This window comes from Panthera onca, chromosome D2 (assembly GCF_046562875.1).
Source record: "Panthera onca isolate mPanOnc1 chromosome D2, mPanOnc1 haplotype 2, whole genome shotgun sequence".
Classification (NCBI taxonomy): Eukaryota; Metazoa; Chordata; class Mammalia; order Carnivora; family Felidae; genus Panthera; species Panthera onca.
The window spans coordinates 24563844-24581540 of record NC_138349.1 but is presented as its reverse complement, the minus strand read 5'-3'; the positions used below and the strand labels follow the sequence as shown (position 1 = coordinate 24581540).

General features: G+C 38.6%; 1 protein-coding gene across 2 annotated transcripts in view; it reads left to right on the top strand.

Annotated features, from left to right (window-relative positions):
• The window catches only part of SORCS3 (sortilin related VPS10 domain containing receptor 3), a 592738-nt gene that overhangs the window by 502406 nt on the left and 72635 nt on the right, over positions 1 to 17697 (top strand). For both annotated transcript variants that reach the window (XM_078434806.2, XM_078434805.2), the window contains exons 12-14: positions 1121 to 1197; positions 4584 to 4675; positions 14572 to 14679. In XM_078434806.2, coding sequence (XP_078290932.2) covers positions 1121 to 1197; positions 4584 to 4675; positions 14572 to 14679 — 277 coding nt within the window. The remainder of the gene's footprint in view (positions 1 to 1120; positions 1198 to 4583; positions 4676 to 14571; positions 14680 to 17697) is intronic.

Genomic DNA, 17697 nt, shown 5'->3' with positions numbered 1-17697 from the left:
GTGCTCCCTGGTGCTGATGGGAGGTTGACAAGCTGTAGCCTGGCTTTAATTTCTCATTTTGAAGCATTAAATGTCAGGAGCTCAATTAACATTTTCATTATTGCATTTTTATTGTGCTCTTATTTAGGCTACAGATGTGTAGGAGCTAACATTCCCTTCCTGCTATTTTTAAAGAAAAAAATATCAGCCAAAATGATAAATTCTTAAATCTTTAGGGTACTCTCCTGGTTCTTGATACGTCCCCAAATACACATCAATATCAGAACATGATTTAATCATTTGTTGACTCATTCATCCATTCCATAATTATTTATTGAGTGGTTAACTACTGCATTTGGGGCACTATTCTGGGCCCTGAGGTGGGGGATGCCCATTGGGGAACCTTGGGCAACATAGGTAGACCAGAAAATCTTGATCACTTCCTCTTTTAATAAGTATAACCACTGGGTGATGATGCTCAAGGGAAGGAAAAGAAGGGGAGAGAGCATGAAGTTGTGAAGTGATGGAGGAGGCAGTAAGTGTGGCACAAGCCAGATGATTTCTCCTGCAGTGCTCGATAGCCCTGATCTGCTGAGGATAGTCATTTTATTCTGGCCACCCTATACATTTGGTTACGTGGTCGATAATATGGGGTCATTCATCTGTGTGGCACCCAAGAGACAGGTGGACATGTTTGAGTTGGATATACACTCACATGTAAACACACACACACACACACACACACACCAGTTTTCCTTAGGCTAAAATTATCCATGAGGAGGAAGGTATCCTTAGGCCCAACTTCTCCATGCATATCTATTGTTCCACTCTTTGCCACCTTCAGAAAATGCCTATAAAGATAAATTTTAAGAGACTATTGGTAAAAGCATGAATAGTTCAAGAGATCCAAGCTCAATAATACTGGGTCTTTGAGTCTTACCATTTAAAGATGAATTCCTATAATATTATTTACTTGTGTTCCCATATTACATTTTTTCTTCTTGCTGTGTTTTTTATATGACACCAATAAAGACACTGCACAAATCAACTCTAAACATACTTAGAAAATCGTTACCCTCTGCGACCCTTACCCTCAGTCCCAAATCTGTAAGTAATTACAAATGATGTGCTTATGTTTCAGGCAACATTGGCCCGGAGCTCTCATATACTGATATTGGTGTGTTCATCTCTTCTGATGGGGGCAACACATGGAGACAGGTAATTGGGAGAATTGGGAACAGGGAAGAGGCATTTAGGGCAAGTTCTGTCAACATCTCTTTTTCCTATAGATTCTTGGGCTCATTATGACTTTGTGGTTGCAAAAAATATTGAAGCACCTGTCCAGTTTGGTCCATTTTCCTGACAGATGGACAGGGGGGTAAAATGGAAGTATTGGGTAAGGAATATGAAGAACTGGAATTTTCCCATTTTTTTTCCATTCTTTCATTCAGTGATAAGTATGGAACAGCCACCAGACGCTAAGTACTGTGCTAGTTTCTGGGGATACAACCGGTGAAATGGTTTCTATCGTTAATGTGCCATGGGACCTATCTGCCCAGATAGGTCCCTTTACCTTTCTGGGTCTGTTTCTTTATGTACAAGATGAATAGGTTAGGATAATAAAAACCCAAGGCTGTTGAAATCTCTGGTGATTTAAATAATATGTAGGTCCAGCCTTAAGTAAGTATGAAGCAGCTTAATAGATACATGACTACATGAAAAATTAACTCAATTGTATACACATTTGTAGCACACTGTCCAATAGAACTTTCAGCAGTGATGTAAATGTTCTGTTGTGCCATCCCAAGTGGCTACTGAACACTTGAGATGTGGCTAGTTTGACAGAAGAACTGAATTTTTTTATTTTATTTATTTTAATCAATTTAAATTTATTATTTTTTAAAAATTTTTTTTTAACGTTTATTTATTTTTGAGACAGAGACAGAGCATGAACGGGGGAGGGTCAGAGAGAGAGGGAGACACAGAATCGGAAGCAGGCTCCAGGCTCTGAGCCATCAGCCCAGAGCCTGTCGCGGGGCTTGAACTCACGGACCGTGAGATCGTGACCTGAGCCGGTCGGTCGCTCAACCGACTGAGCCACCCAGGCGCCCCTAATCAATTTAAATTTAAATCGTCTCATGTGGCTACTGTATTGAACAACACAGATTTATACAATGTCAGCTAGGTGTCAAGTACAAACCTGAGGAGGCAGTTGAATATTTTGGGGTCCCTTTCCTCAAAGAGTTCAAAATTAAGTAGATAAAACAGCTTCATAAATAACGAACTGTAGTTTAGAGTGATTGAATTATTTTCATGGCATTTTTAGCCTGCAGAGTAAAGGGAATTGATTCTACTTGAGGAAACTGGGAAAGACTTAACAAGAAGAGTTGACATTTTAGTAAGTTTTAAAGATGAGAAGGTTTTTACCTGAGGAAGACAAAGGAAGAGCACTGAATGTCTTGACGAAGGGGAAGCCATCATCTGCAGTCTAGTTGGACAAGTTCCTGTTTGGATCCCTTAGTGAAATGTCATCACCATCACCAGCATCATCATCACCACCCCCATTGCCACCACTGTCACCACTACCACTATCAAGAGAAAAATTTACCTAGGACTAATACTTACAACCAGCTATTTTAAGTATTATAAGACATACGACAAAGAATAAGTTAAGGTTCCTACCCACAAGGCCAGAATCAGGCAGATGAGGAGAGGACACATAATTAAGAACATACCTTCAGAATATAAGATAATCATTTTTTATAATTTTTTGAATTTATTTTTAGAGAAAGTATGAGCAGGTGAGGGGCAGAGAGAGAGAGAAGGAGAGAGAGAGAATCCCACGCAGGCTCCATGCTGTAAGTGTGGACCTGACACAGGGCTTGATCCCATGAACCATGAGATCATGACCTGAATCAAAATCAAGAGTTGGACACTTAACTGATGTAGCCACCCAGGAGCCCCAAGATAAACTCTTTTAAGTGTCAAATTTGGGTGGAAACTGGAACATCAACTCTTCTGGTATATAAACTCCCAACAACAAACCATTGTCCCTCCAACTCAAGAAATAGCTCACCTGGCCAGGTGACCACCACAACATCCCTTCCTTGTGTTGTCACTACTTTGGTTTTCTTTTCTCTTTTTGTAAATAGCTAAGGATTTCAGTTTCCACTCCATTACTGTACAGGACACTTGTTAGCATTGGCCAAAATGATAGAGAGGAAAGTGTAGATAATGACGTTTCTCTTTTCCCCATGGCAAGAATCTTCTTGTACTCCTCAGCCTCACACTTAAATCCAGCATCTCCATTATGTGGATTATCACAGAGCCTACCTTTGAGCTCGGGAAAGAAAATGCTGTCATTGTAAGCCCAAAGTTCATGTTTATATATGATATATAAATGAATCACCCTGAGGTCCTTTTTGCATTAATACTACCATTAGTATGGACATTCTTATTTTCTTAAAAGACAAATGTGAGAAAGGAAACCAGTTGGGAGGTTAGGTTTTCCTCCATGGTGTTCCCTAAGGCAGACCCCATTCCTCCTATTCTCTCCCTTTTAAATATGTTTAGACTCCTCACTTTTTCTACTATGTCTCACTTAACCCAGCATCCCAACCTCTCCTTCTAGGCTGTAAGAGCCACCACCAGTGGTTAAGAGCTAGAGGGATTATCCAGTTCTAGTTTCCTCTAGAAGATCTATAGGTAGGAGGTTGGTTCTCTGCTAGAGAAATGTTTTTTGTTTTTTTTTTTTTTTTTTTTTTCCTGTTTCAGGTTGGAGATATGATAGATGTATATAATAGAAGCATTGAGTTGTGTGGGATTACATCTGAAGTTCTCATAGCTCAGAGCCTGGCATCATAGTAGATGCTTAGGAAATGCCTATGGATGAATGGATCACTGAATGCTTGAATGAATTAATGGATGCATGAAATGAGTAATGGACAAAAGGATGAATCAAAGAATGGGTAACTCTACGTCCCTGGAAGCACTGTATTCCAATATACCTTCAGAATCTGCAAGGGCCAAACTTAGGCCTTCATCCAGCTTGCACGGCAACCTAGGAGGCAGTGTCTCAGTCTAAGAACTCAGTCATCATGTCTAGAGAAATTGTCCCATGTATACAAGACTGTCTAGAGAAATTGTCTTTACATTCCTAGATAAATTATGAACAACACTGTAAGGGACAGACCATTTATAAATTAGCAAAAACCTGAATAGTTGAGAAAGGAGAGAACTGAGTAGTAAGTTACTCAAAATGCAAAGATGGGTAAACATTTTTAAGTCATATTTTCCTTTGGGTTTCCTAGCTGAGCATGCATCTTCTTGTCTCGTCTTCTTGTAGCACACCGTACTACACACTGGACACAGTACTAGTGGAAGGATCCCTGGAAATTCCGTTTCAGTGAACTAGGGAGAGTTATTTGCTCTCTGCAAGTCCATTTCCTTATCTATTGAGTGAGGATGATAGTCTTGCCAAACTCCCTGGTAGGGTTGTTGGAAGACTCAGAACCTAGAGGAAACAATGTATGTGAAAGACTTTGTAACAAGCCCTGTGCAAATGTGAGGCATTGCTATGATTGTTGTTGTTGTTGTTGTTCCAGATCTTTGATGAAGAGTACAATGTCTGGTTCCTAGACTGGGGTGGCGCCCTCGTGGCCATGAAACACACACCTCTGCCAGTCAGGCATTTGTGGTAAGGACAGCTCCCTACCCTATTAATAAGCTTTTTTTTTTCCTTTTAGTGGAAAGTGTTGGGACAAGTTTTTCTGCATGACTTTGTACCCATCTACCCATTTCCTCATCCATTTATTCACCCGTCCATCCATTTAATATACATTCCATCATCTAACTCTTAGGTAGCAGTAGTAGACCAGATAATTTAGGTGGGGAGGTATGATAGAGTAGAGTGGTAGAAAGGGTGCTCAGATAAGGCAGAAAAGAGCTGGAAGGACCTGTGGGTTCAAGCAGCCAAGATTAAGAATCCAAAATACAGGATATAGAAATTGCTGCAAGAAACTTGGGTTCATGTAGCAGATACTAATTTCAGTTCTAGATAAGTTGGGTTTGAGATGTCTGTGAATATTCAAGCATAGATGATGATTATTTGTCAGATATATTCATCTGAAGGTCAGGACAGAGGTCTGGGCTGACACTCTAGACTTGGAGTCATTAGCCATTAGATGATAGGTAAAGCCATGGCAGTGGGCTCAATGGCTCAGGAGGATAGGTACAACAAGGAGAAATCAGGGATTTATATGGACATGGTTGAATATCAACATACAGAATGGGAAATAAATTATGGAACAGACAAAGAAGAAGTAGCCAAAAAGAAAAAAAAAAGCAAAAAAAAAAAAAAAAAAAAAAAAAAAAACCAGGAGAAATGTTTTCATGGATGCTGAAGAAAGGGGTGATCAATAGCACCAAATTCTATAATTGGACCAAATTAGTTATGGAACGAAAAACAATGTAGGATTAATCAATGTAGAGTAGTAGAGGAGTTCAAACTCTGTCAGAGTAGATTCAAAAGAGAAGTGGGATTGAAAGATAGATTGTAATAGATTTATGAATGAAATGAGTGATGAATGAATGAATGGTAAGCAATGGAGTAAAATGGAGACAGTGGAGATAACTCTTCTCAGGAAGGTAGATTATGGAATGAGGTTGTGTGTATATATGCAAGACCCTCCAGTGAGGACAAAGATCTGTGAGAATATACGATGATGATGATGATGATGATGATGACGACGATGACTGATGCTGTTGTTTGTTCTTGCTTTTGGCAGGAGATAAATAAGTATCATGTGCATTTATATGCTGAGGGGAAAGGATTTCAGACTTCACATGCAGCAAAGTGAATATTTGAGACTGAATATTTGGGAGTAGAGGGTACTATCCAGAGTACAGTTGTTGGGGTGAACCACAAGTTGGAGGATGGACTCTGGCTTAACTCCCAGACCCTTGATTTTGGGAGACTATCCCTTTTAAAGTAAGAGTTTTACTGGGAAGTATCAGACTGTAATCAGGAAGAGGCATAGGATTCCCAGGTGCCAAATTTAGGCTTCAGCCACCTTGGAAGGACTTAAAAAGTTTTCTCTCAGTTTGTCCTTTTATTGGGTTAAACCATATTTACTTGCCATTTTTGGGGGGTGAAAATAGTCAAATACGGTCAGTTTCTTAGAGCTGAAGTTAGCATGAAGTTCAATGGTTTTACCAACTGCTATATTTTCCTATGAGATTATGAGATTAAATTTTGAAATGATACATGGAGCCATTTGTAAGGAAAAGTACTAACTGATGAATGAACGTGTAAAGGTTCCCATTGTAATTGTTTATCACCCTGTTACTACTGATTATATACTTTTTGGGTACAATCAGAAGACTGAAATTACTTATACTAATGACAGAATTTTTTGAGGAATTCTTACATTCCAGACAGCATTCTAAACCCTTTAGTAAGTTAACTAAGTTAGTTCTTGACACAACGCTAGGTATGTGGGTACTCTTTTTATCACATAATTATAATAGCATTGAAATGCAGACATAATAAATACTTTGCTCAAGGCTACACAGCTAGTACCTGGCAGCACTAGGTTGGGTCTCTGTTATGGATGCTCTTCTGTTTTAACTGAATTTTCCAGATCTTTAATGAGTGTACAGAGGCTTATCACATGGTCCTAGCCCTCTAGGAATCATAGTCAAGATAAGGAGCTTAGACAGTCTATATGTCACCAGAAATCCAAGCAATGCCTGCTAAAGCATGCTGGCCCTGTGCGTTGTTGGGATCTTAGCGCAGGATGGAGTCCTGCCCAGTGTGTAAGGGATCTTCGTGCAGGTGGTGACAGGAGAGTTGATTTTTGAGAAAAAGATGCCAGGAGTCAGAGGACTGATGAAATCAGTCAAGGGAAGGGAAACCCCTACCAAACCCTGGGATTCAGGAAAATTGGGGAGTGTTAAGAAAATATATCTGATTGGAATCAAGAATGTGAGTAAGTTAGGGTGGGTAGGACTCATTGGAACTTAAATCCCAGGTTGAACCTGTAAGTAATCTCTTTTATTGCAAAGACCTGCCTCTTTGTGGAGGGAAGAGTTTCTCCACTGAGGATAGAGTAGGACTTCTACTCTCAGAAAGGATTACTTGACTCTTAAAATGCATTCATTTGTTTATTTGTTTTTTTCACCAAGAAAGGCAACATTTTTAGCCCCTACCAAAAAATTGCATTTATGTCTCAATAAGAGAATTGATAAATGCCCTGCAGACAGATATAGCTGAGCAGATTTTCTCCACTTAAGTCTTGAGAGAAGGGGGGTGATAGCCCCATATCACACTTGACCATCACCCTCCTGCTCTTTCTCCATTATGATAGGAACCTAGTACTTACTTAATGGCTGATTTCTAGACCCTTTTGCACAACAGTTTCCTTATTCTAAGGAAAAGAGGAATTTGGTGGTGGTGTTTCCTTTGGGGTACAGAAAAGGAGAGGATATTTGGTATGAACTAGAGAGTTTTGGTTTTGGTTCATCTTACCATCCTTACGTCTGACTGTTCAGTCTGTTCTGCAGTTATTTCCCACCCAAGACCTGATCACTTCCCAAAGGAGCATTTATCTGGGAATTTTTGGAGGGAAACCATGCATGCTGGGAAAATTTCTTAATATTCTTTCAGGGATACGTAAGTAGGACAAAATCATGTCTCTCAAAATCCTCAATACAAAGTTTGAGTTTTCCCTTGTTCCATGAACTATCTGTTTTTTTGTTAGAAAATGTTTTCAAAGCTCAGGAGAAAATAGCTGCATTCGCATTGAACTTCCTCTTACAGTAACAGTGGTAATACTACCTTCCATTTGCTTGCCTACTCCAAGTTACAAAGTATTTTTCAAATGAAACTTTTGAGATAGCATTTTCTCCATTTAAAGGATGTTGACACTGCTGTTTGTCATAAATGCTACAAATATTTCCCTGAACTTGGATGCCACCCATGATTTCTACTTGCTTGCCTACCTATGAATGCCAGTCTCTGAAATCATCTCTGCAATGGTTAAATACCAGCTATTGGGGTCATGTGTTAGAACACAATAAGAAATACCTTATTCAAGAATTCTCCTTTGCACTTCTCTTTCAAAGGCTAAGTGAGTATTTTGTAAGGACTTGACCATGTCATTATCATCAGTGTTCCCTTATGAAATTCTTGACTGATATTTGTCTCCTGCTTATGAACTGCAAGCTTGTGAAACACAAGCAGCTTCTTCATCACCAGTAGCTTCTAATTAAGTCACAGCTTTCAAGGTAAACAAGTAGCTCATTTTCAGTGGAAGAAAAGTTAACTAATCAGTTCATTGTTATTTTCTGTGTAGGCCTCAAACTGACATTATTTTGTACATAGATGTATATATATTCACATAGAAAAAAACAACACCAGCCTACACACTCTCACACAAGGGTATAGTGGTTCTCAAATTTAAATAGTAGCTACATTGCCTTTCAGAGAAAATAGGAGTCATAATTGAAAAGCTGAGGAAACTTTAGCTAGGCTAATAAGGCATGCTGTTTCCCATAAATTGAAATGATAGGTAGCTAGATATGCATGAAGACAAAACAGCATACAAATGAACCCATCTATTTGTGACCGTGTACTCTTGGATGCATAGAGATTAGAACCTAAGTGCTATTTCAGGTAAGCCCTGCATCCAGCATTATCTTTATACCATAGATGCATTAGGGTAAAGTGAATAATGGAGCCCTATGGAATGCAGTGCTCTAATGAAAACTCAAAATAGTCAGAGCTACTAATCTGCAGGTAGATTGGGGTCCTACTGTTTGCTTGCCCTGACAAGCTGGCAGTGTCTCCTTTCAATAGGATGTTCTTGGAAACAGGAAATGAAACATCACCTGGCCTTTTTTCTTCCTTTGTTTTTCTATAAATGTTTGTGAGTGTTAGTATTTTGGTCCGAAAAACATTCACATGAAAACAACAGTTCCAACCATACATGCCTCTGAAAAGGGAAAGTACATGTGCTATTGTGAAGAACTTCCAGGTGGCTAAAATGTTACCACCTCATGTGTTTGTGACAAAATAAGATGGAACAATGTACCTCACCAAAGGGAGGACACTGATTCTCTGGGGAGGACTTCGTTGTCCTTGGAAGATATCTTCCTTTTAGTGGATCTCATCTCAGTATTATAAAGTCGTAGATGCTGGAATAAGGAAGGGTCTTAGAGAATGTTCTTAGCCTGGTTTCACACCTAGTGTACCAGACACCTCTTGGACACCCCAGAGGATCACCCTACTTCACCACAATACCGCAGTGCTAAGCAACTCACATATACCCAAGACAGAGATTTCCCCATCTTGTATAATGTCTTTAGCTGTTAAAAGATTGTTTTTAGGTTGAGCAGTAGTGAACCTACTATAATTAATGTCCATCATTACCTGTTCTGCTGCCCAGAGCTATACTGAATAAGTGGGATCCAGAATTGCACATAATTAAAGAATTATATAGCTGGAGAGGACCTCAAGAGATCTCTTTGTCTAACCTTCCTCAGCTCTAGAAAATGATCAGATATGCAGCTCAAGACTGATTTTATGCATTTATGCACTTATTCCTCATGCATTCATTGAGCATATACTATCTATCCAGCTTTAGTTTAAGGGCTGCGCTATAAAAATGAACAAGACAAATACTTGGGAGCTTAAATTATTGTGCAAAAATATTTGACTATTCTCTTTAAAACCATTATGAGAATGGAAATATTTTCTCTTTTATCTGTATTTTTAATTGATATTTTTATGCATCCAACTACTTATTTCTTTCACAGACATTGACCCTTTTCAGTAGTCAACAAATAGTGTTTTGTTTAACTAAAGCTTTCTTACTAAAAAAAAAAAAAAAAAAAAAAAAGTAAAAGACATGATAATTAATTCAGCTCTATTCTTCTTTACCCTAAGCTATCTTCAATTCATATAAACTGTTTTCAGAACAACCTGGTTTTTTTTTTACCTTTAATCACATTGAATGTCAGTTTCTCTACAATGATTGTAACTAAACACAGTATTTAGGATTTAATAGAAGGATAGTTTTTTCTATTATGCATGTTAGCTATCTGTGAACACATAGTAGACTCACATAGACTCACTGTGGCTTGATTACCTCTTATAATAGCATCATTTCTAGAAAGTATGATTGACAATGACCCCAGTTGTTTTCAGCTTGAGCTTACCATTAGTTCTTCTTTTCCTTTCTCTGACTGTGGAGCTTTTTTTTTGTTTTTTCTAATTAATTCTGTTTTAAGTTGGTCCTAACTTATAAGTGACTTCTAAATCTACATTCCCAACATTGATTACTCCCCAGAAGTTTAGATCCATCCATCCAAAAGTCTCCTTGACAATGTCTCAACCTGGAAGTTCAAAAAGCATCTAAACCTTGATGTGGACCAAATAAAAACAAACAAAAAAAGCTTTGCGTCTCCTTTTCATCCCTTTTCCCCATCTCAACAGCTTAACCCTAAAAATCTGTTGTTCATGATTTATTTCCTTTGCTCAAGCAACCTGTATACATTATATTGACTCCACCTCTAAAAGTATCTTTTCCATCTCTTTCTCCACTACTATAACCTTTGTCCGGGCCCCTGTTCTTACTTGGTATCTTCCAATTGTTACACTTTCCCTCAGCTCATCTCCTTGCATCCACTTTGAGTCCTGACAATCCATTCACTATAAAGAAATGAAAATTATGTTTTAAATTTAAAGCAAATTATATCTCTCTCCTTGCAGATGGAAACAAGGTCCTTCATAGTCTGTCTGGTCTTGTTTTCTGACTCTGTTTTCCTTCTATAATCTACTTTCCCACTGATCTACAGCCATTGGCAATCTTTCTGTTCTCCCTTGTGAAAGCAACTTCCTTTCACACTAGGTCTTACCTCTGGAATGGCTCTTACCTGGGTCTAATCAGCTTGTTCCTTATTATTATTCAGACCTCAGTTGAAATATAACCTCTTCAAAGAGGACTTTCTTAAACTTTCAATACAAAGTAGCTATTGTGGTCATTCTCTATCACATCACTTTGTTTTAATTGTCTTCATGACACCTATTTGTAACTCATATTTTTTATAACTCATATTTTTAATCCATTTGTCTGAATATTGTTTGTGTCCTCAAATTAGAACGTAAGTTCCACTTACACTAGGGCCTTCCCTTTCTTGTTCACCCCTAGATCCTTTAAACAGAGGCCACTGCCAGACCAGGTACAGTTAAGCATCATATATATTTATAAAGGAAGTGTATTTTATTTTGATTTTGTATTCTTGTCTTGCCATTATTTAGAGGTCAGTTGGAACTTTACACCTGTCTAAGTATTGGAGACCCTAACAATTTTCAATTTCACCTGTGGATCTAATAAAGAATTCCCAATTCCTTTGTCTGGGCCATTAATGAGTTATTGAACTGAGTAGGGAACAGAAGGTGCATCCCTTGGGGATACCATTCACTATAGTTACTTCAAAACATTAAAAAACCTCCCTGTAATCAAAAAAGAATAGCTCACATAAATGGCAGGCCATCCAGACCCAAATTTCTGATACCCAAGAGATTAAATTTTCTAATGTCATATTTTTTGGAGTTTGTTCAGGAGTTTTGTTTTGTTTTGTTTTTAATAATTACCTCAGTTCACAATATTCAAGTGTTAGAAGTTCCTGATCTCATAAAGTCACCAGTATGGCACAGTCGTGACCTTCCAAGTGGTAGGCTGACCATAAATGAGAATCACGGGATCCATTCCTCACCCTGATTCTATAGGGATGTCTCCTTGCTTATGTTTATAAGCATGGTTTGTAATGGATTCTTTGGATTTTGGTTATTATATATGCTAGCTTTCCCACGTGGATTTTGTCATTTCTTAGTCTTTCTTCTGATCTCATTCTTCCATCTAATCCATGCTTCTACTCCTTCCACATGAACTCAGTTCATACAACAGGCCTTTTATTTTCCAGTTTTTCTTTTCATCTTGGGCTTGGCTTTTCCTTGGGACTTCCATCTCAGAGCTAGAAGGCTATGATGGTCCCTCCGTGTCTACTCTGTGGTGTCTCATCCACTGTACAAAGTAATAATGACTATCTTCTGCCTTGTTATCAATGGCAGTGGTAGGAAGGCTCCTCCTTCCCTGGGACATTGGTAGCACCCACCATTATTTTCTCTGCTAGTGTTAATAAGTGATCTTCACTGGTAAGGAAATTCAGAGAACGAGATAGGACAGAGGCCTTCATCTCACTTTGGCTTCTTCCTATCAGTATAAAACCCAGTTTATCCAAAGTCACCCAAACAAATAACTAAAGAAATGCTTACTTATCTTCTAGAGCTATCGCCTAGTTAACTAGTTAGTGGCCAGGACATACTCGAAAACAACTATGATTATTTTAGGAACTGAGCAGGTCAATGGCAAGAAAGGTATGAAGTTCATTCCCAATTGTGCTTTCATCTTCGCCTTTGAAATAAGAAACTCATTTTTAAGAAAAGCAGTTCATATCTACCCAACTTTCTCTAGGTCAGCTTGGATGATTATGTAGCTTTCAGCCTATTTAAAAAAAAAAAAAAAGTCTGAAATGACCAAGTTCTTAAAAGTTAAGGAGGTATTGTTTTTTTTGTTTTTTGGGATTTTTTTAAACATTTATTTATTTTTGGGAGACGGAGTGTGAGTGGGGGAGGGGCAGAGAGAGAGGGTGACAGAATCTGAAGCAGGCTCCAGGCTCTGAGCCATCAGCACAGAGCCTGACATGGGGCTCAAACTCACGAATCATAACCATGAGATCATGACCTGAGCAGAAGTCAGACACTTAAATGACTGAGCCACCCAGGTGCCCCAAGGCAGTATTGTTAACTATCATCATCATGTTACATGTTAGATTGCCAGAACTCATTTATCTTGCATAACTGAGACTTTGAACCCATTGAGCAACATCTCATTTCTCCCTCCTGCCTCCTCACCACTACCCCTGGAAACCAGCCTGATTGTGGTAATCTTTCCATAATATATACATATATCAAAATATCACATGGCACACTTTAAATGCATATAATTTTTACATGTCAAAAATAACTCAATATTTTAGAAAAGTCAAGACAGACACAATTTGTGAACTCATAAAAACTTAAGTTTGGACTGTCTACTTTTTGTTTTTTGTGTGAATATAGACTTAGGTGTATCATAAATTCAGAAATTGGTTAAGAAAGGACAAGACAAAGAGAAAGAGACAGAGATAGAGAGTCTGAGAGAGACAAAGAAGTAGATATGTAGAGAACAGGCTGAGTAGGTTGACCAGTAATGGAGAGATTCCTGCAGCCAGTACATGAATGCCAAGATAAATGATGCTTGAAAAAAGTGGATGGATTGGAAGAGTGCCATTAATCATTCCTTATTTCTTTCATTAATTTATTCATTTAACATTTATATAGTGCCAACTAGGTGCCTGTTTTTCTGCTAGGTGCTAGGAATGCAAAAATGAATAATATGGACTTTGACCTCAAAAAGCTCACAGTTCAGTGGAAAAATCAGACACGTATTTATCTAAATGTATATGAAATATCATGTAAGAAATCTTATAATAAAGATGTGTGGGTGGTGTTAGGAGAGCATTCAATTAACAAGACATACATGATCCCTGAACTCTGAAGATTATCGTTTTGAACTGGTGGATTTAAGATCCATTAAGAAGTTATCACTCAGCACTATGAGAGGAAAAGCCTACAGAGTTCCTATAGTTGAACTCAGAGAATCCTGAGTTATGGAGTCAGGGAGGAATTAAGAATCAATATGGCCAGGAGGAGGGAGCACAGGGAATAAAGCAAATAAAGCTGCTTTGGGGAAGAAGGAGGGTCAGGTACTTGACAACATCAAGAAAGGAAAAGAAGCAAGCACTCAGAATCGCCCCAGTCTCCTCCACTAGTAACCTTCTCTTTAAAGAGTTTCAGGTGCTGTGCCCACAAAGGGCCAGACCTTTCTCTTAGCACTGGACAAAAGATGGGATAGTATTGTCTAGAATGTCTTTGACACTCAGCACTCATCTCTAACAGCTCCTTAAAGTGGCACTGGGGAGGGAAAATGATCCTAACGTTCATTCTGAACAAATAGGAAATTGCTTTTCTTAAGGTTTGATCTGAAAGACACACACCTCCCCTCCCATAGGCTACACCCCACACTACTCAATTTATCTGTGTCAGAAACTCCAGGGACTGAATTGATTGTGCTGTAAATTGAACCTCAGTTCTATTCTGAGTACTTGAAACGTTACACTCCATCCACTAAGTCCTCCTGCTTGGGTTGGTTGGTGGTGTCGGTGTGTGTGTGTGTGTGTGTGTGTGTGTTTTGATTCTAATATGTTGAAATATTTCTGCAGTCTGGTGCTATCTCTGCCTGGGACAGGAATTACAGTTTTGATCAAATCTCATAATAATATAGGGAGATGCTGAAGATTAATGCCTATTGACAATTCAAACTGCCAGAAAGTGAGATACAGAGGAGAATTTAATAACCTGAAAAATTGTTGCAAAAGAGTATGGTTTTATTTTCAGCTGTCTCTTCCATGTACTTGTTTCCAACCCAGGGTGAGTTTTGACGAGGGCCACTCCTGGGACAAGTATGGTTTCACTTCGGTTCCTCTCTTTGTTGACGGGGCTCTGGTGGAGGCGGGAGTGGAGACCCAAATCATGACGTGAGTACTTGTTTTTCTGTGGCCGAAAGGAGTCCAAGAACTGGGTTCTGTTTCCACTGAGGCCACGGGTTTTCCCAGGGAATCCAACACCAAAGCATTTCAATCTGGTCCATAGTTTCCTCATCTGTAAAATGGAAATATGCAACCTTATACTCACTGATTGGGAAGGCTACTGACAGTGTCTGAGAAGCTAGACTTCTAATTGAGCAGTTAAGATTTCTAACAGAATTTAAGATATTGTAAATTTCCGTGTGTCCAAAATCCAAGCAAATGGAAAACTTCAGTCTTTAGACATGTTTTCTTTCCAAAACTGTCCAGTAGGGGGCGAGGCACAGGGACAGAGCAAACAAAATAGCCAACATACTGAAATAAGAGAATATTTTAAGTACTCCTGGAGCCTGTGGCACGCGTGCACACGTGCACACACACACATACACACACACACACACACACACACACACCACGGAGTTGTTGTTCTACTACAAGTTAATTTGCTGTGAACGTTTTTGTATATCCCTTTACATTGAGAATAGATCATCTTAAGGCTTTAACAATTCCTGAAATATTTTCTGAATGTTAAAGAAAATAGTAAGTTGCTACGAGTTTTTAAAACTCTATATAATTTTAATTCCTAAAAAGTTGATCACCTATGTGCGTTTGTGTGCATGTGTGTACGTGAGGGATATGGGAAGATAGTTATGGTAACCTTCTACCAGCCAATACCACCCTCGCCTCCTTCACTTTCAAGTGACTAGAACACTCTATGCCTTAATTATCACTGAATGGAATTGAGGGAGTCTTCTGGGTAAGATTAGGGGGAATCTGCCATGTGGTGGAGTTGGCACAGAAGGGCTCCCAGAATGCTTCTCTGCTGGTTTGGGAGAAGAGTCTGGTCTTCCTCCTCTAGGGAACACTGCTGTTCTTTGAAACTTTGCGTTACAAATGTCTTTATGGTTTGAATCAGTCTCTTCCAGTATTCCTTAACCGGCTTTGAAGGGAAGGCAGATACAGGAGCAAATGGCTAGTTCTGTGTCTTATATTTTTCCCAGGGTATCGTTTAAAAAATTGGTCTTAACTACAGCTATGCAGTTGTGATCAGAGGTCATAAACTGGCCACCAACTTGACTCCTCTGCCGTGTTCCACCCCTCTACTGCCATTCTCACACACAAAGTGTTGACCAGCACGCACACACACACACTGGGCTTTCAGAGTGACAGAAAAAAAACTGACAAAAAATGACAGAAGAAATGGTGCACAAGTGGGGGAAAACAAACAAATATAATAAATGGACAAAATCTGATCCCAGGTTTAGGGCACCCGAGTTAGAATTCTGTAGAATCCTGTGGCTGTGGATTACCTGTCTGGTAGCTAACCACGCTATATCTTCATTTCTTCATTTTAAGACTGAATCACTCCTGCTTCTTTTAAAAATGTTGAAATCCTAAAACTCCTTGCCTTTTTAGTAAATTTAGCAGAAGCCCTGTAAGGGTGTCATGTCTACAGGACTTGTATATAGAAACAGTCCAGGATTTCCAGTATCCTCATTACTGGGGAGGGGGGGGGGTGGGGGGTGGGGGGAAGGTTTATAATAGAAAATCTGAATGGTTCCACAAGAATACCTTTAAAATGTTTGGGACAAGTGCAACAAAGAGTGATTTTAAATTCTCTTTAATTCTCTCCGAATTTCCCAAATTGCCAGGAAAATATTATCTCTTAACTCCAAGGGCGGTGAACTGTGTCTTTTAAAGACTCAACGCTCATTTTTGAGCTTCTGCTATTGTCTTAGGTCCTGGGTTGGATCCTGGAGCTCTGTGGTTGAAAACTGAAAGATACGATGTCAAACCCTATAAACAGCTGCTCTGATTCTCCATGGGGTATATTATGTTACTAACTGATGTCTGTAGATGCGAACCTGTGTTATGGTAAGACTTCTCTGGACAGTTCTGTCATAAAAGATGAGCAGAGTTTGTTGCTCAGGATGTAAGGTTGTAATCTGAGTTTTGTCCAGGAATTTCTTCCCATTTTCTTAAAATACACCCTAAACAGAACTGTCTCACTGTCCAAATTTCTAATGAAAGTTTCTAAACAAACAGACTCTGTTGCTAAGCTGATAAATCACTTTATTAAAAGTTAACAATTATGTATTCAAGTGTAGCTGTACAAGCATACACAGTATTTAAGATACAGTATATTATTGATGCTTAGAGTCTAAAGCTTCACCATTTGTTGCATATGCAGCAATAATGTATGGTGGAAGTGTAAGTTCTGGATGTTCAAAGGAAGCATCATAATATAAGTTGTATTTCTAAGATACAAATGATTTAGTAAATCTATAGATATACATCTATCATAAATATATATATACAAGTGTATATAAATACAGATGCATACACATACACATTTACCTATACATGTATGTATAGAGAGAGAGATAGGTAACAGATACAAGTAGAAATCTAAGGATCTAGGGACCTGGTATGACCTTTATAGTCATACTGCAAAAAAAAATAATAGTAATAGAAGTTAAAAACATCGTTGGTGCCTATGTGGTAGATACTGTTCTAGATGAACAAATCAGAGAAATTCCTGTCTTCATAAAGTTTACCTGATTGTACATTAAATAAATGTGACATACAAATGACTCTGTCATTTTACCCAGAATACTCTGCCAAGAGATTAAAATGTTTTCTTGTGAATTCTGGGAAGCATATGGGATACTGGGAATACCATCATCTTTTTTCATGAAGATCTTTGACATGAACTAACTTTTCCAAATTATTTCCTATCCTTCACTTAATCACTAGCTATAGAAAGAAAACCTTCCTTTTTTCTAGGACTTTACATGTCCATCAAGGATTTAAAGTATTGAATTCTAAATTCCATAAGGCAAGTGTGCATTCAAGAAGGTTGTAGATTCTGCTTGAATTTGTCAAGCCAGATATGGCTGCATTTCATAGTCAAACCTGACATAGTCCTAGAACTTGGGCAGTGAAGGTATACATGGTCCTAAAGTCAGG